The sequence below is a fragment of the Sesamum indicum genome, linkage group LG5, assembly GCF_026168435.1.
Source record: "Sesamum indicum cultivar Baizhima isolate 11 linkage group LG5, ASM2616843v1, whole genome shotgun sequence".
Lineage (NCBI taxonomy): Eukaryota > Viridiplantae > Streptophyta > Magnoliopsida > Lamiales > Pedaliaceae > Sesamum > Sesamum indicum.
This window is the reverse complement of record NC_142661.1, coordinates 17,456,829-17,483,741: the sequence shown is the minus strand read 5'-3', so window position 1 is coordinate 17,483,741 and position 26,913 is coordinate 17,456,829. Positions and strand designations below refer to the sequence as shown.

The 26,913-nt window shown below is 38.9% G+C and overlaps 4 protein-coding genes across 6 annotated transcripts in view; 3 read left to right on the top strand and 1 right to left on the bottom strand.

The window, feature by feature from the left end:
- The first annotated feature begins 104 nt into the window (after nucleotides 1-104).
- Nucleotides 105-26,913, top strand: LOC148788186 (uncharacterized). 2 transcript variants are annotated; one of them, XR_016065522.1, is made up of 8 exons: nucleotides 105-179; nucleotides 481-555; nucleotides 1,029-1,084; nucleotides 1,287-1,361; nucleotides 1,658-1,780; nucleotides 2,101-2,174; nucleotides 2,475-2,549; nucleotides 2,845-2,987. XR_016065522.1 is itself a non-coding variant. In XM_088880684.1 (7 exons), the coding sequence occupies exons 1-6, from the start codon at nucleotides 146-148 to the stop codon at nucleotides 2,155-2,157; spliced, it is 420 nt and encodes a 139-aa protein (XP_088736810.1). In that variant the 5' UTR covers nucleotides 105-145; the 3' UTR covers nucleotides 2,158-2,174; nucleotides 26,701-26,913. The 2 variants fall into 2 exon arrangements, 1 of the variants encoding a protein (XP_088736810.1); XM_088880684.1 differs by lacking the exons at nucleotides 2,475-2,549; nucleotides 2,845-2,987 and adding an exon at nucleotides 26,701-26,913.
- LOC148788187 (proteasome subunit beta type-6-like) lies at nucleotides 11,761-23,328 on the top strand. 2 transcript variants are annotated; one of them, XM_088880685.1, is made up of 8 exons: nucleotides 11,761-11,820; nucleotides 19,344-20,402; nucleotides 20,816-20,927; nucleotides 21,689-21,762; nucleotides 22,064-22,138; nucleotides 22,433-22,554; nucleotides 22,875-22,948; nucleotides 23,249-23,328. In XM_088880685.1, the coding sequence occupies exons 3-7, from the start codon at nucleotides 20,819-20,821 to the stop codon at nucleotides 22,906-22,908; spliced, it is 414 nt and encodes a 137-aa protein (XP_088736811.1). In that variant the 5' UTR covers nucleotides 11,761-11,820; nucleotides 19,344-20,402; nucleotides 20,816-20,818; the 3' UTR covers nucleotides 22,909-22,948; nucleotides 23,249-23,328. The 2 variants fall into 2 exon arrangements, with proteins under 2 accessions (XP_088736811.1, XP_088736812.1); XM_088880686.1 differs by lacking the exon at nucleotides 11,761-11,820 and having other exon boundaries at nucleotides 19,148-20,402.
- LOC148788188 (uncharacterized) lies at nucleotides 14,853-18,795 on the bottom strand. Its single transcript, XM_088880376.1, has 4 exons — nucleotides 17,125-18,795; nucleotides 16,409-16,507; nucleotides 15,785-16,214; nucleotides 14,853-15,649 (listed from the first exon to the last, which is right to left on the bottom strand). The coding sequence occupies exons 1-4, from the start codon at nucleotides 18,793-18,795 to the stop codon at nucleotides 14,853-14,855; spliced, it is 2,997 nt and encodes a 998-aa protein (XP_088736502.1).
- Nucleotides 23,756-26,913, top strand: part of LOC105161995 (uncharacterized) — an 88,264-nt gene continuing 85,106 nt past the window's right edge. The window contains exons 1-2 of the mRNA XM_088880683.1: nucleotides 23,756-24,713; nucleotides 24,853-24,908. Of these exons, the coding sequence (XP_088736809.1) occupies nucleotides 24,659-24,713; nucleotides 24,853-24,908 (111 nt within the window). The 5' untranslated portion in view covers nucleotides 23,756-24,658. The remainder of the gene's footprint in view (nucleotides 24,714-24,852; nucleotides 24,909-26,913) is intronic.

Sequence of the window (26,913 nt, the reverse complement as noted above, 5' to 3'; positions counted from 1 at the left end):
GGGTAAAGCCTTGGACTTGCTGCCACTGTTTTATGGTTAACATGGTGAAATATTTCTAACCCATTCGTAGAAGCAAGTACATTTGACAAGTCTTTTATATTTCAGGATCTGGCTCGTCCTATCTGTATGGTTTCTTTGATCAAGCATGGAAGGAAGGGATGACGCGAGAAGAAGCAGAGGTTTGTATATTACGTATCAATATCAATCAAGTTACACAATTCAGCTTTCATCAGAGTTTCCTAACACGTTGATATACATAAGCACATTATACTGGGTGATACAGCAGTTTTGTAGACCCGCCTGTTTCTCTTTTCTTCTTCCTTCGTGGGAAGGGATGTGAAATACGTTGTCAAAAGTTGGGTCCTGCATTATTATCGGAACAGGAGGGATCACCCTCCACTGTTGGTTTTCTGCATTATGATCAAGCGATATGAACATAAGACATTGCTTAATTTTGTGTTTACTTTGATGTTTCTCCAGCAATTAGTTGTGAAGGCAGTCTCTCTTGCCATTGCTCGGGATGGTGCCAGTGGTGGTGTTGGTCGGACAGTGACTGTGAGTTGCTTCTCATTATGAACTACTTTCTTGATCCTAATTGACGCCTTTTGCAATATTCTTTGATCAGGTAGCAGATTCACAATTTGTTTCAGATTATGTACGTTACTTTCTCCACCAACACACGTAAGTCTGCTTAATATTCACTCTATGAAGTAGCATGATCCTTCATTGTTAGTTGCCTTACTGTTCTCATGCGACCTTACAGTGACTGCATTATTATCGGAACAGGAGCGAACACCCTCCACTGTTGGTTTTCTGCATTATGATCACGCTATATGAATATAAGACATTGCTTAATTTTGTGTTTACTTTGATGTTTCTCCAGCAATTAGTTGTGAAGGCAGTCTCTCTTGCCATTGCTCGGGATGGTGCCAGTGGTGGTGTTGTTCGGACAGTGACTGTGAGTTGCTTCTCATTATGAACTACTTTTTTGCTCCTATTTGACACCTTTTGCAATATTCTTTGATCAGGTAGCAGATTCACAATTTGTTACAGATTATGTACGTTACTTTCTCCACCAACCCATGTAAGTCTGCTTAATATTCACTCTATGAAGTAGCATGATCCTTCATTGTTAGTTGCCTTACTGTTCTCATGCGACCTTACAGTGACTGCATTATTATCGGAACAGGAGCGAACACCCTCCACTGTTGGTTTTCTGCATTATGATCACGCTATATGAATATAAGACATTGCTTAATTTTGTGTTTACTTTGATGTTTCTCCAGCAATTAGTTGTGAAGGCAGTCTCTCTTGCCATTGCTCGGTATGGTGCCAGTGGTGGTGTTGTTCGGACAGTGACTGTGAGTTGCTTCTCATTATGAACTACTTCTTGTATTAGTTATCCAACCCCGTCTTAAATTGGGAACTAATCATAGCATGCTTATGAATATCATATCCTTACCTTCAGTATTTTGTTACCAAGATTTTCACCAACTCTATGTCAAGGTTGTAAGATACAGTTAATTCATATACTATAGCCAATATCATGAGAAGTAATTAATTGGCTCAAACCATCAAATGGTATTGGTGCAGCAGTTAAGGAAAATTCTGTACCTAGTCTTGCATAAACCTGATTGTTCTGAATCCTCGTTTGCAGATCAACAAAGATGGCGTTACTAGAAAGTTCTATCCCGTGGACACCCTCCCTCTATGGCATGTAGAAATGGAACCTGAGAATTCACTGTTGGATACTTCATCAGCTGCAAGTCCTGAACCAATGGTCAGTTAAATGGATACTTTAAGCTCCCCACTCTCTTTTTCTCCCAATGACCTACATGTTTTTAGCTTTCGTTTTCCTAACAAGAAAAATTAATCTCCTTTCTTGTAACATCTTTTGTATGGTTGAATGAGTCAAAACATTGTCTCTTTAGCAATTCCGGCTATGTTATCTTTCTTGTCTTAGCTCAAGAAACCTTATTGAGCTGAATTATCCTTGGGTAAAGCCTTGGACTTGCTGCCACTGTTTTATGGTTGACTTGGTGAGATATTTCTAACCCATTCGTAGAAGCAAGTACATTTGACATGTCTTTTATATTTCAGGATCTGGCTCGTCCTATCTGTATGGTTTCTTTGATCAAGCATGGAAGGAAGGGATGACGCGAGAAGAAGCTTAGGTTTGTATATTACGTATCAATGTCAATGAAGTTACACAATTCAGCTTTCATCAGAGTTTCCTAACACGATGATATACATAAGCACATTATACTGGGTGATAGAGCAGTTTGGTAGACCCGCCTGTTTCTCTTCTCTTCTTCCTTCGTGGGAAGGGATGTGAAATACATTGTCAAAAGTGGGTCCTGCATTATTATCGGAACAGGAGCGAACACCCTCCACTGTTGGTTTTCTGCATTATGATCAAGCTATATGAATATAAGACATTGCTTAATTTTGTGTTTACTTTGATGTTTCTCCAGCAATTAGTTGTGAAGGCAGTCTCTCTTGCCATTGCTCGGGATGGTGCCAATGGTGGTGTTGTTCGGACAGTGACTGTGAGTTGCTTCTCATTATGAACTACTTCTTGTATTAGTGATCCAACCCCGTCTTAAATTGGGAACTAATCATAGCATGCTTATGAATATCATATCCATTACCTTCAGTATTTTGTTACCAAGATTTTCACCAACTCTATGTCAAGGTTGTAACATACAGTTAATTCATATACTAGCCAATATCATGAGAAGTAATTAATTGGCTCAAACCATCAAATGGTATTGGTGCAGCAGTTAAGGAAAATTCTGTACCTAGTCTTGCATAAACCTGATTGTTGTGAATCCTCGTTTGCAGATCAACAAAGATGGCGTTATTAGAAAGTTCTGTCCCGGGGACACCCTCCCTCTATGGCATGAAGAAATGGAACCCCAGAATTCACTGTTGGATACTTTATCAGCTGCAAGTCCTGAACCAATGGTCAGTTAAATGGATACTTTAAGCTCCCCACTCTCTTTTTCTCCCAATGACCTACATGTTTTTAGCTTTCGTTTTCCTAACAAGAAAAATTAATCTCCTTTCTTGAAACATCTTTTGTATGGTTGAATGAGTCAAAACATTGTCTCTTTAGCAATTCCGGTTATGTTATCTTTCTTGTCTTAGCTCAAGAAACCTTATTGAGCTGAATTATCCTTGGGTAAAGCCTTGGACTTGCTGCCACTGTTTTATGGTTAACATGGTGAAATATTTCTAACCCATTCGTAGAAGCAAGTACATTTGACAAGTCTTTTATATTTCAGGATCTGGCTCGTCCTATCTGTATGGTTTCTTTGATCAAGCATGGAAGGAAGGGATGACGCGAGAAGAAGCTGAGGTTTGTATATTACGTATCAATGTCAATGAAGTTACACAATTCAGCTTTCATCAGAGTTTCCTAACACGATGATATACATAAGCACATTATACTGGGTGATAGAGCAGTTTTGTAGACCCGCCTGTTTCTCTTTTCTTCTTCCTTCGTGGGAAGGGATGTGAAATACATTGTCAAAAGTTGGGTCCTGCATTATTATCGGAACAGGAGCGAACACCCTCCACTGTTGGTTTTCTGCATTATGATCAAGCTATATGAACATAAGACATTGCTTAATTTTGTGTTTACTTTGATGTTTCTCCAGCAATTAGTTGTGAAGGCTGTCTCTCTTGCCATTGCTCGGGATGGTGCCAGTGGTGGTGTTGTTCGGACAGTGACTGTGAGTTGCTTCTCATTATGAACTACTTCTTGTATTAGTGATCCAACCCCGTCTTAAATTGGGAACTAATCATAGCATGCTTATGAATATCATATCCTTACCTTCAGTATTTTGTTACCAAGCTTTTCACCGACTCTATGTCAAGGTTGTAACATACAGTTAATTCATATACTAGCCAATATCATGAGAAGTAATTAATTGGCTCAAACCATCAAATGGTATTGGTGCAGCAGTTAAGGCAAATTCTGTACCTAGTCTTGCATAAACCTGATTGTTGTGAATCCTCGTTTGCAGATCAACAAAGATGGCGTTACTAGAAAGTTCTATCCCGGGGACACCCTCCCTCTATGGCATGAAGAAATGGAACCCCAGAATTCACTGTTGGATACTTTATCAGTTGCAAGTCCTGAACCAATGGTCAGTTAAATGGATACTTTAAGCTCCCCACTCTCTTTTTCTCCCAATGACCTACATGTTTTTAGCTTTCGTTTTCCTAACAAGAAAAATTAATCTCCTTCTTGAATCTTCTTTTGTATGGTTGAATGAGTCAAAACATTGTCTCTTTAGCAATTCCGGTTATGTTATCTTTCTTGTCTTAGCTCTTCTTTTCGAGGACTTTCTATTCTAAATACTCTTCCATGTAAATTTTTTATAGCAAAACTAATCCTCATCTAAACTTGTCTTTTCTGTAAATTGTTTCTTTAAGCATTCCCCCCTTTTCCATGGCGATTGATAGCTCAAGCTACCGTTTGGAGCCCTTCTTTATATAGATAGGCTTTTTTCTTGATGATGATGTTCCATGGAGGAAAGTAATGTGGTTGTGGTATTGAGCTCACCTTGAAGATTTTGGACAAATAAGAATTTAAGATAGTGTAACATATAGGTTAATTATTTTTGTTTCTTGTTAAGTTATTTTTTGGCTCAATATATTCAGATTTTGTTGTTAATTGGATTTTGGATGAAAATTCCATTGTACTTTTCATCTCAGTCGAAGAAAAATCCAATTAGTATCTTATATTGAGCCAAAAATTTAGTAAGGATTTAGATGCCCAAAAACCTTTTCCATGGATTTTTACTTGTCCAAGACGTCTTCAAGGATACCGCAAATATAATGCATTTTCTCCGTTGGAACACCATCACTCCGAGAAGCCCAATTTATATTACAAGTCTTCGAATGAGTAGATCGAGCTATTTGTCCTTGATCAGATATACCATCTTTCTTTGTGGTTTATAGTGATGGCTATGTATGGACCTTATAATGCATACCTTCTACTATTTCTCAATTTGGTATGTGTACTTCTTGTTGTTCCGCTATGCTGTGCTGCTTCTTTTAAATGGTAATACATGTTAGGGTGCTGATCTCAATGCTGAGCTGCTGCGATTGTTTGCGTAAGTTACATATGCGGTAATACGTTTGTTTCTTGCCCATTTTTCTGTGATCTCCTTTTTGTCCTCTTCCTTTCCCCCCCCCCCCCACTGCAAAACGTTACTTTTTTGCTCCTAATTGACGCCTTTTGCAATATTCTTTGATCAGGTAGCAGATTCACAATTTGTTTCAGATTATGTACGTTACTTTCTCCACCAACACACGTAAGTCTGCTTAATATTCACTCTATGAAGTAGCATGATCCTTCATTGTTAGTTGCCTTACTGTTCTCATGCGACCTTACAGTGACTGCATTATTATCGGAACAGGAGCGAACACCCTCCACTGTTGGTTTTCTGCATTATGATCACGCTATATGAATATAAGACATTGCTTAATTTTGTGTTTACTTTGATGTTTCTCCAGCAATTAGTTGTGAAGGCAGTCTCTTTTGCCATTGCTCGGGATGGTGCCAGTGGTGGTGTTGTTCGGACAGTGACTGTGAGTTGCTTCTCATTATGAACTTCTTTCTTGCTCCTAATTGACGCCTTTTGCAATATTCTTTGATCAGGTGGCAGATTCACAATTTGTTTCAGATTATGTACGTTACTTTCTCCACCAACACACGTAAGTCTGCTTAATATTCACTCTATGAAGTAGCATGATCCTTCATTGTTAGTTGCCTTACTGTTCTCATGCGACCTTACAGTGACTGCATTATTATCGGAACAGGAGCGAACACCCTCCACTGTTGGTTTTCTGCATTATGATCACGCTATATGAATATAAGACATTCCTTAATTTTATGTTTACTTTAATGTTTCTCCAGCAATTAGTTGTGAAGGCAGTCTCTCTTGCCATTGCTCGGGATGGTGCCAGTGGTGGTGTTGTTCGGACAGTGACTGTGAGTTGCTTCTCATTATGAACTTCTTTCTTGCTCCTAATTGACGCCTTTTGCAATATTCTTTGATCAGGTAGCAGATTCACAATTTGTTACAGATTATGTACGTTACTTTCTCCACCAACACACGTAAGTCTGCTTAATATTCACTCTATGAAGTAGCATGATCCTTCATTGTTAGTTGCCTTTCTGTTCTCATGCGACCTTACAGTGACTGCATTATTATCGGAACAGGAGCGAACACCCTCCACTGTTGGTTTTCTGCATTATGATCACGCTATATGAATATAAGACATTGCTTAATTTTGTGTTTACTTTGATATTTCTCCAGCAATTAGTTGTGAAGGCAGTCTCTCTTGCCATTGCTCGGGATGGTGCCAGTGGTGGTGTTGTTCGGACAGTGACTGTGAGTTGCTTCTCATTATGAACTTCTTTCTTGCTCCTAATTGACGCCTTTTGCATTATTCTTTGATCAGGTAGCAGATTCACAATTTGTTTCAGATTATGTACATTACTTTCTCCACCAACACACGTAAGTCTGCTTAATCTTCACTCTATGAATTAGCATGATCCTTCATTGTTAGTTGCCTTACTGTTCTCATGCGATCTTACAGTGACTGCATTATTATCGGAACAGGAGCGAACACCCTCCACTGTTGGTTTTCTGCATTATGATCACGCTATATGATTATAAGACATTGCTTATTTTTGTGTTTACTTTGATGTTTCTCCAGCAATTAGTTGTGAAGGCAGTCTCTCTTGCCATTGCTCGGGATGGTGCCAGTGGTGGTGTTGTTCGGACAGTGACTGTGAGTTGCTTCTCATTATGAACTACTTCTTGTATTAGTGATCCAACCCCGTCTTATATTGGGAACTAATCATAGCATGCTTATGAATATCATATCCTTACCTTCAGTAATTTGTTACCAAGATTTTCACCAACTCTATGTCAAGGTTGTAACATACAGTTAATTCATATACTAGCCAATATCATGAGAAGTAATTAATTGGCTCAAACCATCAAATGGTATTGGTGCAGCAGTTCAGGAAAATTCTGTATCTAGTCTTGCATAAACCTGATTGTTGTGAATCCTCATTTGCAGATCAACAAAGACGGCGTTACTAGAAAGTTCTATCCCGTGGGCACCCTCCCTCTATGGCATGAAGAAATGGAACACGAGAATTCACTGTTGGATACTTCATCAGCTGCAAGTCCTGAACCAATGGTCAGTTAAATGGATACTTTCAGCTCCCCACTCTCTTTTTCTCCCAATGACCTACATGTTTTTAGCTTTCGTTTTCCTAACAAGAAAAATTAATCTCCTTTCTTGAAACATCTTTTGTATGGTTGAATGAGTCAAAATATTGTCTCTTTAGCAATTCCGGTTATGTTATCTTTCTTGTCTTAGGGCAAGAAACCTTATTGAGCTGAATTATCCTTGGGTAAAGCCTTGGACTTGCTGCCACTGTTTTATGGTTGACTTGGTGAAATATTTCTAACCCATTCGTAGAAGCAAGTACATTTGACAAGTCTTTTATATTTCAGGATCTGGCTCGTCCTATCTGTATGGTTTCTTTGATCAAGCATGGAAGGAAGGGATGACGCGAGAAGAAGCTGAGGTTTGTATATTACGTATCAATCTCAATGAAGTTACACAATTCAGCTTTCATCAGAGTTTCCTAACACGATGATATACATAAGCACATTATACTGGGTGATAGAGCAGTTTTGTAGACCCGCCTGTTTCTCTTTTCTTCTTCCTTCGTTGGAAGGGATGTGAAATACATTGTCAAAAGTTGGGTCCTGCATTATTATCGGAACAGGAGCGAACACCCTCCACTGTTGGTTTTCTGTATTATGATCAAGCTATATGAACATACGACATTGCTTAATTTTGTGTTTACTTTGATGTTTCTCCAGCAATTAGTTGTGAAGGCAGTCTCTCTTGCCATTGCTCGGGATGGTGCCAGTGGTGGTGTTGTTCGGACAGTGACTGTGAGTTGCTTCTCATTATGAACTTCTTTCTTGCTCCTAATTGACGCCTTTTGCATTATTCTTTGATCAGGTAGCAGATTCACAATTTGTTTCAGATTATGTACGTTACTTTCTCCACCAACACACGTAAGTCTGCTTAATATTCACTCTATGAAGTAGCATGATCCTTCATTGTTAGTTGCCTTACTGTTCTCATGCGACCTTACAGTGTGATGGATTTATTGAAATTCCAGACTTGTCTGTTTTCTCCTGTATCTGACATTTATGACTACCTATTCCCTGTAGCATTGTACCTTTCAGGGTTATACAAATGGTTAGGTAGCTAAACTTCGTTGTCTTTATCCATAGAGGATAAAGAGACTTGAAGGAAACTGCAACCGAGATTTATGCTCATCTGACCATAAGCTGAATTGAAATGAAATAAATGTGACTTTGTTCCTTTTTAATTGAGAATGTTGGATTCTATGTTACTAATTCTATTACAACTTATCCATTGGCATAACATGCTATGTCGTCATGACCTCTACACTACTTTATATGAACTAACTAACGCACCACGTATGGGAGAAGTTCTTCCAGGACTGCAAAGGAGAATCTGTAGCGCTGCATGCATGACGATCTCAATGCTTGAGCGGCTGCGATTGTTTGCGTAAGTTACATATGCGGTACTACGTTTGTTTCTTGCCCATTTTTCTGTGATCTTCTTTTTGTCCTCTTCCTTCCCCCCCCCCCCCCATTGCAAAACGTTACTTTCTTGCTCCTAATTGACGCCTTTTGCAATATTCTTTGATCAGGCAGCAGATTCACAATTTGTTTCAGACTATGTACGTTACTTTCTCCACCAACACACTTAAGTCTGCTTAATATTCACTCTATGAAGTAGCATGATCCTTCATTGTTAGTTGCCTTACTGTTCTCATGCGACCTTACAGTGACTGCATTATTATCGGAACAGGAGCGAACACCCTCCACTGTTGGTTTTCTGCATTATGATCAAGCTATATGAATATAAGACATTGCTTAATTTTGTGTTTACTTTGATGTTTCTCCAGTAATTAGTTGTGAGGGCAGTCTCTCTTGCCATTGCTCGGGGTGGTGCCAGTGGTGGTGTTGTTCGGACAGTGACTGTGAGTTGCTTCTCATTATGAACTACTTCTTGTATTAGTGATCCAAACCCGTCTTAAATTGGGAACTAATCATAGCATGCTTATGAATATCATATCCTTACCTTCAGTATTTTGTTACCAAGATTTTCACCAACTCTATGTCAAGGTTGTAACATACAGTTAATTCATATACTAGCCAATATCATGAGAAGTAATTAATTGGCTCAAACCATCAAATGGTATTGGTGCAGCACTTAAGGAAAACTCTGTACCTAGTCTTGCATAAACCTGATTGTTGTGAATCCTCTTTGCAGATCAACAAAGATGGCTTTACTAGAAAGTTCTATCCTGGGGACACCCTCCCTTATGGCATGAAGAAATGGAACCCCAGAATTCACTGTTGGATACTTTATCAGCTGCAAGTCCTGAACCAATGGTCAGTTAAATGGAAGCCATTTCAGACAGCTGCAGTTTTCTGGCAGTATGTGCTCATCAGCCAATTGCATATGCCGGACTTCATCTATCTGTGGCGTCTCGGTGTACTCTCCTAGAATTAAATTAATTTGTTGGTGGTTCATGATTTTCCAGCAAAACTGTGTTCTACTGAGATTTACATTTGTACCTAACTACTGCTGCTTTGTTACTGCATGCTGAAATTAAGTTTTGCTATTGGGAGACATTTTTTCAAGATTAAAAAATTTACTTTATGCTATTCAATGCTCACAGATTTGCTACTCTGTTTACCTATTTTACTGGGTTTATTTCAATGCATCTTTGGTATTTTTGGATAATAGAAACTTGGGCAGGTGAATGATTAGTTCTTTACTTAATAAACATATATGACATGTGGCTTACTGTTATCAGGTAAAGAACTGATCATTCATCTGCCCAAGTTTCTGTTATTTTTCTACCTTCAGGTGCTTATGGTACAAATATCAAAAAAAGAAAATAATAATGGGACAAAATGCTATTGGAGCTGTCTTCATTTTACTCAAAATAGAAAAGTTAAAAGAAAAGAAAGGGGCCACGCACTCAATATTTTCCCTTTTTCCCGTATAGTCCACCATTTACTTCGCGTTTTGAAACGGTAATTTTCGAAACACTTGACTATTTATAATCATTTTCTAGAAAACAAGAAAGCGCTTTAAGAAATAGAAAAATCTGTTGAAAGAATCGGAGTTTATTTGGGGATGCCTTCCCCTGATGATGAAGATGTTGGGTCGGACGATGATGAAGATGTTTGCCAAATAAGCTTGAATTAAAAACAGTTATATCTATTTTTACAATAACCAGAATTGCTTTAGAGCCACCATGAAGGCAAATAGAGTAGAATTCTTAACTCCACATATTGCAGCGACTATCAACTCTAATAAATTTGGGCAAATTAGGGGATGAAATTATGTAAAAGGTTTTAAAAAATTTGGCGTGTATTTCAAATCATAAAAAAATACATTAATTTCCCCTTTTTCTCGCATAAGTCCACCATTCACTGTGCGTTTTGCAACTGTAATTTTCGAAACTCGTGTGACTATTTATCAGATAAGTTGAAATTAAAAGCAAACATAGTTTTATAATCATTTCCAAGAAAACAAGAAAGTTCTAAAAATCGAAAACAAGAAAGCTCATCATAATCTATAGGAAAATGTTAATTTAAAGTTAAATGAAATACTGATTTAGCCAGTGTATAAGTTACAGACTATTAGGTTGCATTTTATCTAAGCATTTGAAAGTAAGGCACTGTGACATGAGATTTGGGAAATCTAAGTGACGAATAATCTGATTTTCAGCTTGTTTATTCAATGTTTAATTTCTTTTATGTCACAAATTTATGAAGAGAAAATGTTCTCAATCTCTTCTCTCCATAGTGCATTCCCTCTAGTCTCAGTTTTCCTCTTAATCTTTTTGGCCATCATGTGGAGATGTCTAGGAGGATGTGGTGTGTGATACAATCTTTGTTAGAGGCCATATTCTTATTACAATAATATTCTCAGTGACTCATGCTATAACTGGAATCACGCTTTAATGTTTTTTGTAGGAGGATCCAGCGCTCTTCCATCCTGAGAATAAGAATCAGAAGCCTTATGTGGCCAGAATTATGGTAAACTCTTCTTTATGCTCGAGTTGCTCTAAGGAACATGGTGGTATATGCCAGAATTTGCTTTGCTGAATTATGTTGTATTGATACTTAAAGTTGCATTGGTGACCTTCTGGTAAGGGTTCTCACAAAGTTCTCCTAAAGGAAGTACAGTTGTCAACTTAAGTCATCCCCAGAACTTCCTTTCATCTAATTTTGTGAAGACTAAGTGCATATTCTTCAAATGATTGGTTATCTATATTCATGATAATGGCAGTCCCAACTCCCAACACCGCTCGGGGTTTAAAAATGATCTTTGTTGGCTTCTTTGAGGTGTGATGTCCGCCACATTCATTAAGATGTGTTATTTTACTTTCATTTTCCACTTCAGCATACAAAAGGGCAAAATCTTGGCAGCGCATTAACGACCTTACACATCTATGGAAGCTCTAGGATAAAACTGATTTAATTAATGGATAAAGCAATGTAGAGTATTTCGAGCTCTCATATCAAATTTTGATGTTAACAGGCTATTGTGTATTTCTGGGAGCTACTCCAATTTCATGGAAGACCAAAAAGAAGACTGCAGTTGCTAGATCGTCAGCGGAGGCTGAGTATAGAAGCATGGCAGCTGCAGTCTGTAAGTTAACGTAGATCATGTACTTGTTAAATGACTTTGGAGTTTCAGTAGACACACCTGTACCATTCTTCTGCGATAATCAAGCTGCTTTGCATATAACGGCCATTCCTGTGTTCCATGAGAGAACTAAACACCTGGAGATCGACTACCACATTGTAAGGAACAAATACAAAGAAGGGATCATTCAACCTAATTATGTGATATCTAAACAGCAAATTGTTGATATCTTCACTAAGCGGGAGGTGCTACTTTCCTTCATCTACGTTCCAAATTGGCTTGGTTTCTGATAAAATCAGAGATAAACTCCATAAATCACACAAGCTAAAACTGAAGAGAATAAGAATTCACTCTCATTCATTCTGGAAAATGATACAGCAGACTTTAAATATGGATACAGAGGTCGGTGGAGGGAAAAATATCTGTTCAACTAACTACAACTGAATAACAGACTGGCTGCCACGTCAACAGCCACCTAAGCTACTAATTACAGCTAATAAAAGTGTGAATTATAATGATAGAAACATTAGCAAGGGAAAACACGTCTTCAGGGGAGTTCTTATTCTTCTGTAGAAACAGAGTCTGGAACTGGAGTTGCTTCTGTTGTTGTAATGGAGGATGAAGCTGACTTCAACATCCCCCCCTCAAGTTGGGTGTGGGTGAAGGAGCAAAGACCCAACTTGGACACAAAGGCAGCGAAGGACGGACCAGGAAGAGACTTAGTAAACATGTCGGCAATCTGCAGCTTGCCTGAAATGTGTGAAGGAAAGATGAAGCCTGACTTGAACTTGTCACGAACCAAGTGACAATCAATCTCCAAATGCTTCGTGCGCTCATGGAAGACTGGGTTCGCGACGATGTGCAATGCAGCGTGGTTGTCGCAATACAAAGAAATTGGAGTCTGAACAGAAATGTGGAAATCTTTCAGGATATAAGAAAGCCACTGAAGCTCGCATACAGTGGCACCCAAACTTCGATATTCCGCCTCCGCCGTGGATCTAGAAATGGTGGATTGCTTCTTCGTCTTCCATGAAACAAGAGCATCACTCAAGAAGATACAATATCCGCTGAGAGATCTACGAGTATCCACACAACTTCCCCAATCCGCGTCGCAGTATGCTGTGATCGTGGAAGAAGCAGAAGCAGGGAGAAAGAGGCTCAAGTCTGGGCAGCCTGCCAGGTAACGTACAAGATGCATTGCAGCTTCCAAGTGGTCTTGGCACGGCTCGTGAAGAAATTGGTTCAGTTGTTGAGCCCCATAAGATATATCCGGACGAGTGAATCCCAAATAAATTAAAATTAAAATTCATGTTTTAATTTTAATCAGTAATATGTACTTTAGCTGATGCTTGACTCATGCTTGTGCTTACATGTGGCTTACTGTTATCAGGTAAAGAACTAATCATTCACCTGCCCAAGTTTCTGTTATTTTTCTACCTTCAGGTGCTTATGGTACAAATATCAAAAAAAAAAAATAATAATGGGACAAAGTGCAATTGGAGGTGTCTTCATTTTACTCAAAAAAGAAAAGTTAAAAGAAAAGAAAGGGGCAACGCACTCAATATTTCCCCTTTTTCCCGTGTAGTCCACCATTTACTTCGCGTTTTGAAACGGTAATTTTCGAAACACTTGACTATTTATAATTATTTTCTAGAAAACAAGAAAGCGCTTCAAGAAATAAAAAAATCTGCTGAAAGAATCGGAGTTTATTTGGGGATGCCTTCCCCTGATGATGAAGATGTTGGGTCGGACGATGATGAAGATGTTTGCCAAATAAGCTTGAATTAAAAACAGTTATATCTATTTTTACAATAACCAGAATTGCTTTAGAGCCACCATGAAGGCAAATAGAGTAGAATTCTTAACTCCACATATTGCAGCGACTATCAACTCTAATAAATTTGGGCAAATTAGGGGATGAAATTATGTAAAAGGTTTTAAAAAATTTGGCGTGTATTTCAAATCATAAAAAAATACATTAATTTCCCCTTTTTCTCGCATAAGTCCACCATTCACTGTGCGTTTTGCAACTGTAATTTTCGAAACTCGTGTGACTATTTATCAGATAAGTTGAAATTAAAAGCAAACATAGTTTTATAATCATTTCCAAGAAAACAAGAAAGTTCTAAAAATCGAAAACAAGAAAGCTCATCATAGTCTATAGGAAAATGTTAATTTAAAGTTAAATGAAATACTGATTTAGCCAGTGTATAAGTTACAGACTATTAGGTTGCATTTTATCTAAGCATTTGAAAGTAAGGCACTGTGACATGAGATTTGGGAAATCTAAGTGACGAATAATCTGATTTTCAGCTTGTTTATTCAATGTTTAATTTCTTTTATGTCACAAATTTATGAAGAGAAAATGTTCTCAATCTCTTCTCTCCATAGTGCATTCCCTCTAGTCTCAGTTTTCCTCTTAATCTTTTTGGCCATCATGTGGAGATGTCTAGGAGGATGTGGTGTGTGATACAATCTTTGTTAGAGGCCATATTCTTATTACAATAATATTCTCAGTGACTCATGCTATAACTGGAATCACGCTTTAATGTTTTTTGTAGGAGGATCCAGCGCTCTTCCATCCTGAGAATAAGAATCAGAAGCCTTATGTGGCCAGAATTATGGTAAACTCTTCTTTATGCTCGAGTTGCTCTAAGGAACATGGTGGTATATGCCAGAATTTGCTTTGCTGAATTATGTTGTATTGATACTTAAAGTTGCATTGGTGACCTTCTGGTAAGGGTTTTCACAAAGTTCTCCTAAAGGAAGTACAGTTGTCACCTTAAGTCATCCCCAGAACTTCCTTTCATCTAATTTTGTGAAGATTAAGTGCATATTCTTCAAATGATTGGTTATCTATATTCATGATAATGGCAGTCCCAACTCCCAACACCGCTCGGGTTTAAAAATGATCATTGTTGGCTTCTTTGAGGTGTGATGTCCGCCACATTCATTAAGATGTGTTATTTTACTTCATTTTCCACTTCAGCATACAAAAGGGCAAAATCTTGGCAGCGCATTAACGACCTTACACATCAATGTAGGTTCGCGAGGATGTGCAATGCAGCCTGGTTGTCGCAATACAAAGAAATTGGAGTCTGAACAGAAATGTGGAAATCTTTCAGGATATAAGAAAGCCACTGAATCTCGCATACAGTGGCACCCAAACTTCGATATTCCGCCTCCGCCGTGGATCTAGAAACGGTGGATTGCTTCTTCGTCTTCCATGAAACAAGAGCATCACTCAAGAAGATACAATATCCGCTGAGAGATCTACGAGTATCCACAAAACTTCCCCAATCCGCGTCGCAGTATGCTGTGATCGTGGAAGAAGCAGAAGCAAGGAGAAAGAGGCCCAAGTCTGGGCAGCCTGCTAGGTAACGTACAAGATGCATTGCAGCTTCCAAGTGGTCTTGGCACGGCTCGTGAAGAAATTGGTTCAGTTGTTGAGCCCCATAAGATATATCTGGACGAGTGAATCCCAAATAAAGGAGGCGATCGACTAATCTGTGAAAAGGTTCAGGATCTATCAATTTAGGAGAAGAAGAAGAGGAGAGTTTCAAACCAAGTGGAAGCAGAGTGGAAGCCGGTCTGCATTGATCAAGCCCTGTGTGAGCAATAAGGTCGCGAATGTATTTGTGTTGAGTGACCCAAGTCCCAGCTGGGGAGCGAGCAATTTCTAGGCCAAGAAAGTACTTGGCGTATCCCAAATCTTTAATACTAAAAACATCATCCAAAAACTGCTTAACCTCATTGATGAGTTCCTCGGATGGACCTGTAATCAACAAATCATCAACATAGACAAGTACAATAACAAGGGAATCACCAGAACCTTTAACGAACAAGCAATAGTCATTCAAAGATTGTATGAAACCAAATTGAACAAGCTTGGAAGTAAGCTCTTGATTCCACTACCGCGATGCCTGCTTTAAACCATACAACGACCGTTTTAATTTACAAACTTTGCCTGAGGGAACATCATAGCCGGCTGGAGCTTCCATGAAGATGCCCTCGTCAATGAACCCATGAAGAAACGCGTTATTAATATCGCATTGATGTATAGGCCATTTCAAACCAGTAGCCACTGTTAAAAACACCCTTACTGTAACAACCTTGGCAACGGGAGAAAATCGATCAAAGTAGTCGACTCCTTCGACTTGATTATACCCTTTCGCAACGAGCCTCGCTTTGTAGCGTTCAACACTCCCGTCAGGGTTCAATTTAACTTTGTAAACCCATTTAGACCCAATCGATTTCTTACCAGGTGGTAAATCCGTAAGCTCCCAAGTGTGATTCTGTTCCAAGGCACGAAGTTCGTGTTGCATTGCTTGTCGCCACTCCTCATGTTCTTTGGCTTGACTGTAACAGCTTGGCTCTCGTATTGTGGACAGAGCAGCCTAAAATGCACAGTGAGAGGAGGTGAAACTATAAGGAGGAAAATGAGAAGTATGACAAACGAAATCCCGAAGCCAAGAAGGTGGTTGTGTGATCCTCTGTGATCGCCTAAGATGAGTGTTGGAAGGACAATTAGCTGATTGCTGGAAGGAAGTGGGAGACTCAGGCGACATGGAGTCAGAAGGAAGAGGATCACAATTCTCAGGAAATCTACTGCAGCTTCAGGTGAAAATTCAGGAAAGTTGACAAATGATGGAAGAGGCAAGGGAGTCTGCATCTCTTTTCCTGCAGCAGTCTTAAAAGGAAAAACTGATTCATGAAAAATAACATCACGGGAAACAAAGGTTCTATTATTATGTAAGTCATATACCTTGTACCCTCTTTGGTTAGGCATATAACCCAAAAAATACACTCAAATGCACGGCTATCAAACTTAGTTCTTCCAGAATAAAAGTTTGAAGCAAAACAGAGGCATCCAAATATTTTAAGACTTTCATAGGTAGGTGGTGATTTGTATAGGACCTCAAATGGGGATTTCCAATTTAAGGTAGAAGTAGGAAGTTTATTTATAATGTGAGTGGCAGTCAAGATGGAATCGCCCCAAAATTGGTTAGGAAGATAGGATTGAAACATGAGTGCTCGAGCCACCTGTAGAAGGTGCCTATGTTTGCGTTCGACCACTCCGTTTTGTTGGGGTGTGTGGGTGCAGGACCTTTGATGACATACACCAGCATTTTGAAAGAAAAAAGCACAACTAGAATTCACAAATTCGGAACCGTTGTCTGTCCTAACAGTTTTGATTTTGCAGCCAAACTGAGTAAGGATTTGAGCAAAAAAAACGGTCAAAGTATGAAGTGTTTGAGACTTATAATTTAGTAAAAAAGTCCATGTAGCTCTAGAAAAATCATCTACGATTGTGAGGACATAACGAGCTCCTGAGAGTGTGGCCTGTCTGTAAGGCCCCCATATATCGATGTGTATGAGTTCAAAGCAAGAATCAGTGCTAGACTGACTACAACCAAAAGGAAGACGAGTTTGTTTAGCCAAAGGACAAACACTACAAACATGATTCTTGTCTGGTTCAGGAATATGTAAGGATTCAATATGTTTCATTACATCAGGGGACGTATGTCCCATCCTTTGGTGCCAAAGAGAGAAGTTATCAACATGTGAAGAAGAAAGTAAAGCATGTGCAGTATGTTCACTAGAACAATCAGAAGTAGGAATGAATGATTTGCTTCCCAAATAGTAAAGCTGCCTATGCTGCTTCCCTAGGGCCAAAATTTGCTTAGATCTCAGGTCCTGCACCACACAAAAGGAACCATAAAATGAGAATGCGACATGATGCGAACTGCAGAGTTGTGATACAGAAAGCAAGTTGTGAGCAAAGTTAGGAACAAAAAGCGCGTTAGTTAGAGTAAGGCTGGGACAAAGTTGAATGGCACCACTCTTTGTGGCTAGAGTAATGCTATTATCGGGTAGGCGTATTTGTTTAGGAGCATTGAGGGTGGTAAGGGATTGAAATAGCTTCACATTCCCACACATGTGGCAAGTAGCTCCTGTATCCACAATCCAAGAGTTAGCACTGAAATCAGTCGAAATACGACGGTCCATAGCCATACCTGCCATCTCCGTTACTTGGGCGAAATGTACATTAATAGGATCTTGAGGCACCTTGTTCTGGACCAAGCGTAAAGCCTCTAACAATTCAGACATCAGTGGGTTATTGCTGCAGTCTGAACTTCCCAACTTATCCTGTCCATTATCATCTGTACTAGTTACAGCATATGCTCTTCCCACATTACTCTGTTTTCTTCGTGAATCATGTAGTTCCTTGTACCATTCCGGAAACCCGTGAAGCCTGAAGCAATTTTCTTTGTTGTGTCCACTCTTATGACAATGTTCACAAAGAAGGCTGCGTTTGTCCATAGGTCCTTTGCGTCTCATGAATTGTCTAGGACCAGTATTAGGTGCAGCATACCTTTGTTCATAGGCTTTCATGGCAGAAGCCTCCCCTGCGTCCGAATACTCAGAATTAACCATCCGTTGCCTTTCTACCCATAACACCATAGAATAAGCCTTATTGACTAGCGGAAGCGGCTCTAGCACTAGAATTTGGCTTCGTATATTATCGTAGGAATCATTTAAACCCATGAGGAATTGGACAAGTTGACTAGCATCATTCTGTTCTGCCTTGAGTCTGTTACATCCACAAACACAAAGTCCGCACGAACAAACAGCTGGTGACATGAGACATAGTAACTCATCCCAAAGTTGTTTCAGTTTGGTGTAATAAGCTGTCACACTCATATTTCCTTGAGAAATTGAGCTAATCTCACGTTGAATTTTGTAAAGTAGAGTTCCATCACACTCGCCGTATCGAGCTTCGAGCTCCATCCAGAGGTCTCTTGATGTGCTCGCATACAGGTATGCGTTCACCAAATCTTTGGAGATGGTGCTTAAGATCCACGTTCGCACCACACAATCCGTAATCCTCCACTGTTTGTGTTGTGGAGTTCCAATTGCAGGTCTTATGTTTGAGCCGTCAATATAGGTCAGTTTATCCTTACTCTCAAGCGCCATTCAAACCGACCGACTCCAAGATAACCAATTGCTTCCATTGAATGGAGCAGAAACCATCACCATACCTTGAGTTTCCAGGTTTTGAACACGCAACGTCATAGGGTCAATTCCAGTTCCTAATGCTGTAAGAGGACCTTCAGGCATATCACTTGAAGAGCTCGCCATTCTCTTCACATACAGAAGTCAAGTGTGATAATCTGTTGATTGAGATTTGGTTATACGTTTGTATACAGAGACCATCAAGATGATGGCTCTGATACCATGATAAAATCAGAGATAAACTCCATGAATCACACAAACTAAAACTGAAGAGAATAAGAATTCACTCTCATTCATTCTGGAAAATGATACAGCAGACTTTAAATATGGATACAGAGGTGGGTGGAGGGAAAAATATCTGTTCAACTAACTACAACTGAAAAACAGACTGGCTGCCACGTCAACAGCCACCTAAGCTACTAATTACAGCTAATAAAAGTGTGAATTATAATGATAGAAACGTTAGCAAGGGAAAACACGTCTTCAGGGGAGTTCTTATTCTTCTGCAGAAACAGAGTCTGGAACTGGAGTTGCTTCTGTTGTTGTAACGGAGGATGAAGCTGACTTCAACAGTTTCCTTGCCACCAAGTCCAGCTTGCAAGGGGGTGTTAAATTGCAGAACACTAATTAAATATTGCAGATGAAACTTGAACAGAAGCAGGGGCCCTTCAGGCGTGTACCAGAGGAAGAAAGAGCCTGACTTTAGAATTGTTTTTTTCACTTATAAAGTCGTTTGTTTAGGCTTCCACGATTTTTATTAGCCGTTTAGATATTCAGTTTAGTGGTTAGAATTAGTGAGTTGGTTCATTCCCTCTTCTTTATTAATACGTTCTCTGTATATTTTTTTTCTTTAGTCTTTCTTGAACAGTTTTCTTCCACTGAGTTCTCTGTAACTTTCACTACGCTTCAATGGAATTTCTTTGTTCATTGCTGCCAATTTACAAAGGGGATTGCCTTCCCAAATAAATTTTCCGATGCCCCCACCTCTTTCAGCATATTTTTCGACTTCTCGTCAATTTCTTGCACGGGTTTCTTGAATTCTTGAAAATTATTGTAGAAATAAAAGTCTTTTTGGGAGGGTATGATACGCGAGGAGGCCGAGAGCTTCGCCATGGAAGTGGGTAACCGGCCCTTGGTTGAGAGATTTCGCAACGCATCAGACTTTCTTTAGTCTTTCTTGAACAGTTTTCTTCCACTGAGTTCTTGTTGTAACTTTCACTACGCTTCAATGGAATTTCTTTGTTCATTGCTGCCAATTTACAAAGGGGATTGCCTTCCCAAATAAATTTTCCGATGCCCCCACCTCTTTCAGCATATTTTTCGACTTCTCGTCAATTTCTTGCACGGGTTTCTTGAATTCTTGAAAATTATTGTAGAAATAAAAGTCTTTTTGGGAGGGTATGATACGCGAAGAGGCCGAGAGCTTCGCCATGGAAGTGGGTAACCGGCCCTTGGTTGAGAGATTCCGCAACGCATCAGACTTTCTTGCATTGTCTTCTTCAGATTGATCAATTTCCGTGATATGTCTTCTTCAGATTGATTAATGTTGAGCGGCTGCGGTTGTTTGCGTAAGTTACATGTCCGGTACTATGTTTGTTTCTTGCACATTTTTCTGTGATCTTCCTTTTGTCCTGTTCCTTTTTGTTGTTACCTCCTTGAGGTGGTAGAATAGGTCATGCATAGTTTCCACCTTATAATGAATAGAGGTTTTCAAAACAGTTGTGCACACTGTAACATCAAAGAGGATGCTCCTTAGCTTCTTGCCATGGTAATGAATATTTCAGAACTGTTTTTTCCTTGGCTGTGCTGAATTTTATAATTTTGGTAAGAATTATACAGCCTATTCTTAAACATATCAATCATATACAAATAACTCCCTTTTAGCTTTATGAGATCTGCTATGCCTCTTAGCTATTTGTTCTAGTTGGCTGCATATGTTGTTTTCCTGTCTTGAATAAATGTTATTCTATTGATTGTGCAGAATATGCTGCAAACTGGCTTGATTGTTGGTGGATGGGATAAGTATGAAGGGGGTAAAATTTATGGAATACCTTTGGGAGGAACAGTTTTAGAACTGCCTTTCACTATTGGAGGTGCGCTCTTATCACTCTTTCCTTTATGCTTGTCTTGTGTCTGGTTTTTCAGCTCTTGCCACCACGGAGTTCCCATTAAGTATATATTCCTTAAACTACAAGCTAAGATGTTTTATCTGATTGTTTCTAAAATTACCTGAATAACAAATTTTTACTGGGCACGAGTACCAGTATGGTTATGGAAAATAAGTTGGCTATCTTAACCCATACCTAAAATAAGTTACTTGTTTGAGTATACTTTTTACTGGGCATGAGTCCCATTATGGTTATACCCAACATAAGTTGGCTGTTGCACATCCCAATTTAACTCATGAATGATATCAGTAAGTCTCTTGGTAGTGAATGATCTGAACTTTTTTACACAATCCCATGTTGATTTATACACTGAATCAAGGTAAGCAAACTCTAATTCTTAATTAGATAGATGTTATGGGACTTAGATGCCTGAAAGGTGCAGCCTAGTTATTTTAATACTAGATCAATAATTTATTCATACCTCAACTTTGGAGTTGTCTCAGATATCAGTGGGCCCCAAATTTTTTAGATGGCCAAGCGGACCCTTATCTTCTACTTTAAGTTATTCTGGAGATCCGTCAAGCTATATGCCCTACTGTTTTATAGCATTTAAAGAAACCTTATTGAGCTGAATTATCCTTGGGTAAAGCCTTGGACTTGCTGCCACTGTTTTATGGTTGACTTGGTGAAATATTTCTAACCCAGTAGTAGAAGCAAGTACATTTGACAAGTCTTTTATATTTCAGGATCTGGCTCGTCCTATCTGTATGGTTTCTTTGATCAAGCATGGAAGGAAGGGATGACGCGAGAAGAAGCAGAGGTTTGTATATTACGTATCAATATCAATGAAGTTACACAATTCAGCTTTCATCAGAGTTTCCTAACACGTTGATATACATAAGCACATTATACTGGGTGATACAGCAGTTTTGTAGACCCGCCTGTTTCTCTTTTCTTCTTCCTTCGTGGGAAGGGATGTGAAATACGTTGTCAAAAGTTGGGTCCTGCATTATTATCGGAACAGGAGCGAACACCCTCCACTGTTGGTTTTCTGCATTATGATCAAGCTATATGAATATAAGACATTGCTTAATTTTGTGTTTACTTTGATGTTTCTCCAGCAATTAGTTGTGAAGGCAGTCTCTCTTGCCATTGCTCGGGATGGTGCCAGTGGTGGTGTTGTTCGTACAGTGACTGTGAGTTGCTTCTCATTATGAACTACTTCTTGTATTAGTGATCCAACCCCGTCTTAAATTGGGAACTAATCATAGCATGCTTATGAATATTATATCCTTACCTTCAGTATTTTGTTACCAAGATTTTCACCAACTCTATGTCAAGGTTGTAACATACAGTTAATTCATATACTAGCCAATATCATTAGAAGTAATTAATTGGCTCAAACCATCAAATGGTATTGAAGCAGCAGTTAAGGAAAATTCTGTACCTAGTCTTGCATAAACCTGATTGTTGTGAATCCTCGTTTGCAGATCAACAAAGATGGCGTTACTAGAAAATTCTATCCCGTGGACACCCTCCCTCTATGCATGAAGAAATGGAACCCCAGAATTCACTGTTGGATACTTTATCAGCTGCAAGTCCTGAACCAATGGTCAGTTAAATGGATACTTTAAGCTCCCCACTCTCTTTTTCTCCCAATGACCTACATGTTTTTAGCTTTCGTTTTCCTAACAAGAAAAATTAATCTCCTTTCTTGAATCTTCTTTTGTATGGTTGAATGAGTCAAAACATTGTCTCTTTAGCAATTCCGGTTATGTTATCTTTCTTGTCTTAGCTCAAGAAACCTTATTGAGCTGAATTATCCTTGGGTAAAGCCTTGGACTTGCTGCCAATGTTTTATGGTTAACTTGGTGAAATATTTCTAACCCATTCGTAGAAGCAAGTACATTTGACAAGTACTTTATATTTCAGGATCTGGCTCGTCCTATCTGTATGGTTTCTTTGATCAAGCATGGAAGGAAGGGATGACTCGAGACGAAGCTGAGGTTTGTATATTACGTATCAATGTCAATGAAGTTAGACAATTCAGCTTTCATCAGAGTTTCTAACACGAAGATATACATAAACACATTATACTGGGTGATAGAGCAGTTTTGTAGACCCGCCTGTTTCTCTTTTCTTCTTCCTTCGTGGGAAGGGATGTGAAATACATTGTCAAAAGTTGGGTGCTGCATTATTATCGGAACAGGAGCGAACACCCTCCACCGTTGGTTTTCTGCATTATGATCAAGCTATATGAATATAAGACATTGCTTAATTTTGTGTTTACTTTGATGTTCCTCCAGCAATTAGTTGTGAAGGCAGTCTCTCTTGCCATTGCTCGGGATGGTGCCAATGGTGGTGTTGTTCGGACAGTGACTGTGAGTTGCTTCTCATTATGAACTACTTCTTGTATTAGTGATCCAACCCCGTCTTAAATTGGGAACTAATCATAGCATGCTTATGAATATCATATCCTTACCTTCAGTATTTTGTTACCAAGATTTTCACCAACTCTATGTCAAGGTGTAACATACAGTTAATTCATATACTAGCCAATATCATGAGAAGTAATTAATTGGCTCAAACCATCAAATGGTATTGGTGCAGCAGTTAAGGAAAATTCTGTACCTAGTCTTGCATAAACCTGATTGTTGTGAATCCTCGTTTTCAGATCAACAAAGATGGCGTTACTAGAAAGTTCTATCCCGGGGACACCCTCCCTCTATGGCATGAAGAAATGGAACCCCAGAATTCACTGTTGGATACTTTATCAGCTGCAAGTCCTGAACCAATGGTCAGTTAAATGGATACTTTAAGCTCCCCACTCTCTTTTTCTCCCAATGACCTACATGTTTTTAGCTTTCGTTTTCCTAACAAGAAAAATTAATCTCCTTTCTTGAATCTTCCTTTGTATGGTTGAATGAGTCAAAACATTGTCTCTTTAGCAATTCCGGTTATGTTATCTTTCTTGTCTTAGCTCTTCTTTTCGAGAACTTTCTATTCTAAATACTCTTCCATGTAAATTTTTTATAGCAAAACTAATCCTCATCTAAACTTGTCTTTTCTGTAAATTGTTTCTTTAAGGATTCCCCCCTTTTCCATGGCGATTGATAGCTCAAGCTACCGTTTGGAGCCCTTCTTTATATAGATAGGCTTTTTTCTTGATGATGATGTTCCATGGAGGAAAGTAATGTGGTTGTGGTATTGAGCTCACCTTGAAGATTTTGGACAAATAAGAATTTAAGATAGTGTAACATATAGGTTAATTATTTTTTGTTTCTAGTTAAGTTATTTTTTGGCTCAATATATTCAGATTTTGTTGTTAATTGGATTTTGGATGAAAATTCCATTGTACATTTCATCTCAGTCGAAGAAAAATCCAATTAGTATCTTATATTGAGCCAAAAATTTAGCATGGATTTAGATGCCCAAAAACCTTTTCCATGGATTTTTACTTGTCCAAGACGTCTTCAAGGATACCGCAAATATAATGCATTTTCTCCGTTGGAACACCATCACTCCGAGAAGCCCAATTTATATTACAAGTCTTCGAATGAGTAGATCGAGCTATTTGTCCTTGATCAGATATACCATCTTTCTTTGTGGTTTATAGTGATGGCTAGGTATGGACCTTATAATGCATACCTTCTACTATTTCTCAATTTGGTATGTGTACTTCTTGTTGTTCCGCTATGCTGTGCTGCTTCTTTTAAATGGCAATACAGGTTAGGGTGCCGATCTCAATGCTGAGCGGCTGCGATTGTTTGCGTAAGTTACATATGCAGTAATACGTTTGTTTCTTGCCCATTTTTCTGTGATCTTCCTTTTGTCCTTTCCCCCCCCCCCCCACTGCAAAACGTTACTTTCTTGCTCCTAATTGACGCCTTTTGCAATATTCTTTGATCAGGTAGCAGATTCACAATTCGTTTCAAATTATGTACGTTACTTTCTCCACCAACACACGTAAGTCTGCTTAATATTCACTCTATGAAGTAGCATGATCCTTCATTGTTAGTTGCCTTACTGTTCTCATGCGACCTTACAGTGACTGCATTATTATCGGAACAGGAGCGAACACCCTCCACTGTTGGTTTTCTGCATTATGATCACGCTATATGAATATAAGACGTTGCTTAATTTTGTGTTTACTTTGATGTTTCTCCAGCAATTAGTTGTGAAGGCAGTCTCTCTTGCCATTGCTCAGGATGGTGCCAGTGGTGGTGCTGTTCGGACAGTGACTGTGAGTTGCTTCTCATTATGAACTACTTCTTGTATTAGTGATCCAACCCCATCTTAAATTGGGAACTAATCATAGCATGCTTATGAATATCATATCCTTACCTTCAGTATTTTGTTACCAAGATTTTCACCAACTCTATGTCAAGGTTGTAACATACAGTTAATTCGTATACTAGCCAATATCATGAGAAGTAATTAATTGGCTCAAACCATCAAATGGTATTGGTGCAGCAGTTAAGGAAAATTCTGTACCTAGTCTTGCATAAACCTGATTGTTGTGAATCCTCGTTTGCAGATCAACAAAGACGGCGTTACTAGAAAATTCTATCCCGTGGACACCCTCCCTCTATGGCATGAAGAAATGGAACCCCAGAATTCACTGTTGGATACTTTATCAGCTGCAAGTCCTGAACCAATGGTCAGTTAAATGGATACTTTAAGCTCCCCACTCTCTTTTTCTCCCAATGACCTACATGTTTTTAGCTATCGTTTTCCTAACAAGAAAAATTAATCTCCTTTCTTGAAACATCTTTTGTATGGTTGAATGAGTCAAAACATTGTCTCTTTAGCAATTTCGGTTATGTTATCTTTCTTGTCTTAGCTCAAGAAACCTTATTGAGCTGAATTATCCTTGGGTAAAGCCTTGGACTTGCTGCCACTGTTTTATGGTTAACATGGTGAAATATTTCTAACCCATTCGTAGAAGCAAGTACATTTGACAAGTCTTTTATATTTCAGGATCTGGCTCGTCCTATCTGTATGGTTTCTTTGATCAAGCATCGAAGGAAGGGATGACGCGAGAAGAAGCTGAGGTTTGTATATTACGTATCAATGTCAATGAAGTTACACAATTCAGCTTTCATTAGAGTTTCCTAACACGATGATATACATAAGCACATTATACTGGGTGATAGAGCAGTTTTATAGACCCGCCTGTTTCTCTCTTCTTCTTCCTTCGTGGGAAGGGATGTGAAATACATTGTCAAAAGTTGGGTCCTGCATTATTATCGGAACAGGAGCGAACACCCTCCACTGTTGGTTTTCTGCATTATGATCAAGCGATATGAACATAAGACATTGCTTAATTTTGTGTTTACTTTGATGTTTCTCCAGCAATTAGTTGTGAAGGCAGTCTCTCTTGCCATTGCTCGGGATGGTGCCAGTGGTGGTGTTGTTCGGACAGTGACTGTGAGTTGCTTCTCATTATGAACTACTTTCTTGCTCCTAATTGACGCATTTTGCAATATTCTTTGATCAGGTAGCAGATTCACAATTTGTTTCAGATTATGTACGTTACTTTCTCCACCAACACACGTAAGTCTGCTTAATATTCACTCTATGAAGTAGCATGATCCTTCATTGTTAGTTGCCTTACTGTTCTCATGCGACCTTACAGTGACTGCATTAATATCGGAACAGGAGCGAACACCCTCCACTGTTGGTTTTCTGCATTATGATCACGCTATATGAATATAAGACATTGCTTAATTTTGTGTTTACTTTGATGTTTCTCTAGCAATTAGTTGTGAAGGCAGTCTCTCTTGCCATTGCTCGGGATGGTGCCAGTGGTGGTGATGTTCGGACATTGACTGTGAGTTGCTTCTCATTATGAACTTCTTTCTTGCTCCTAATTGACGCCTTTTGCATTATTCTTTGATCAGGTAGCAGATTCACAATTTGTTTCAGATTATGTACGTTACTTTCTCCACCAACACACGTAAGTCTGCTT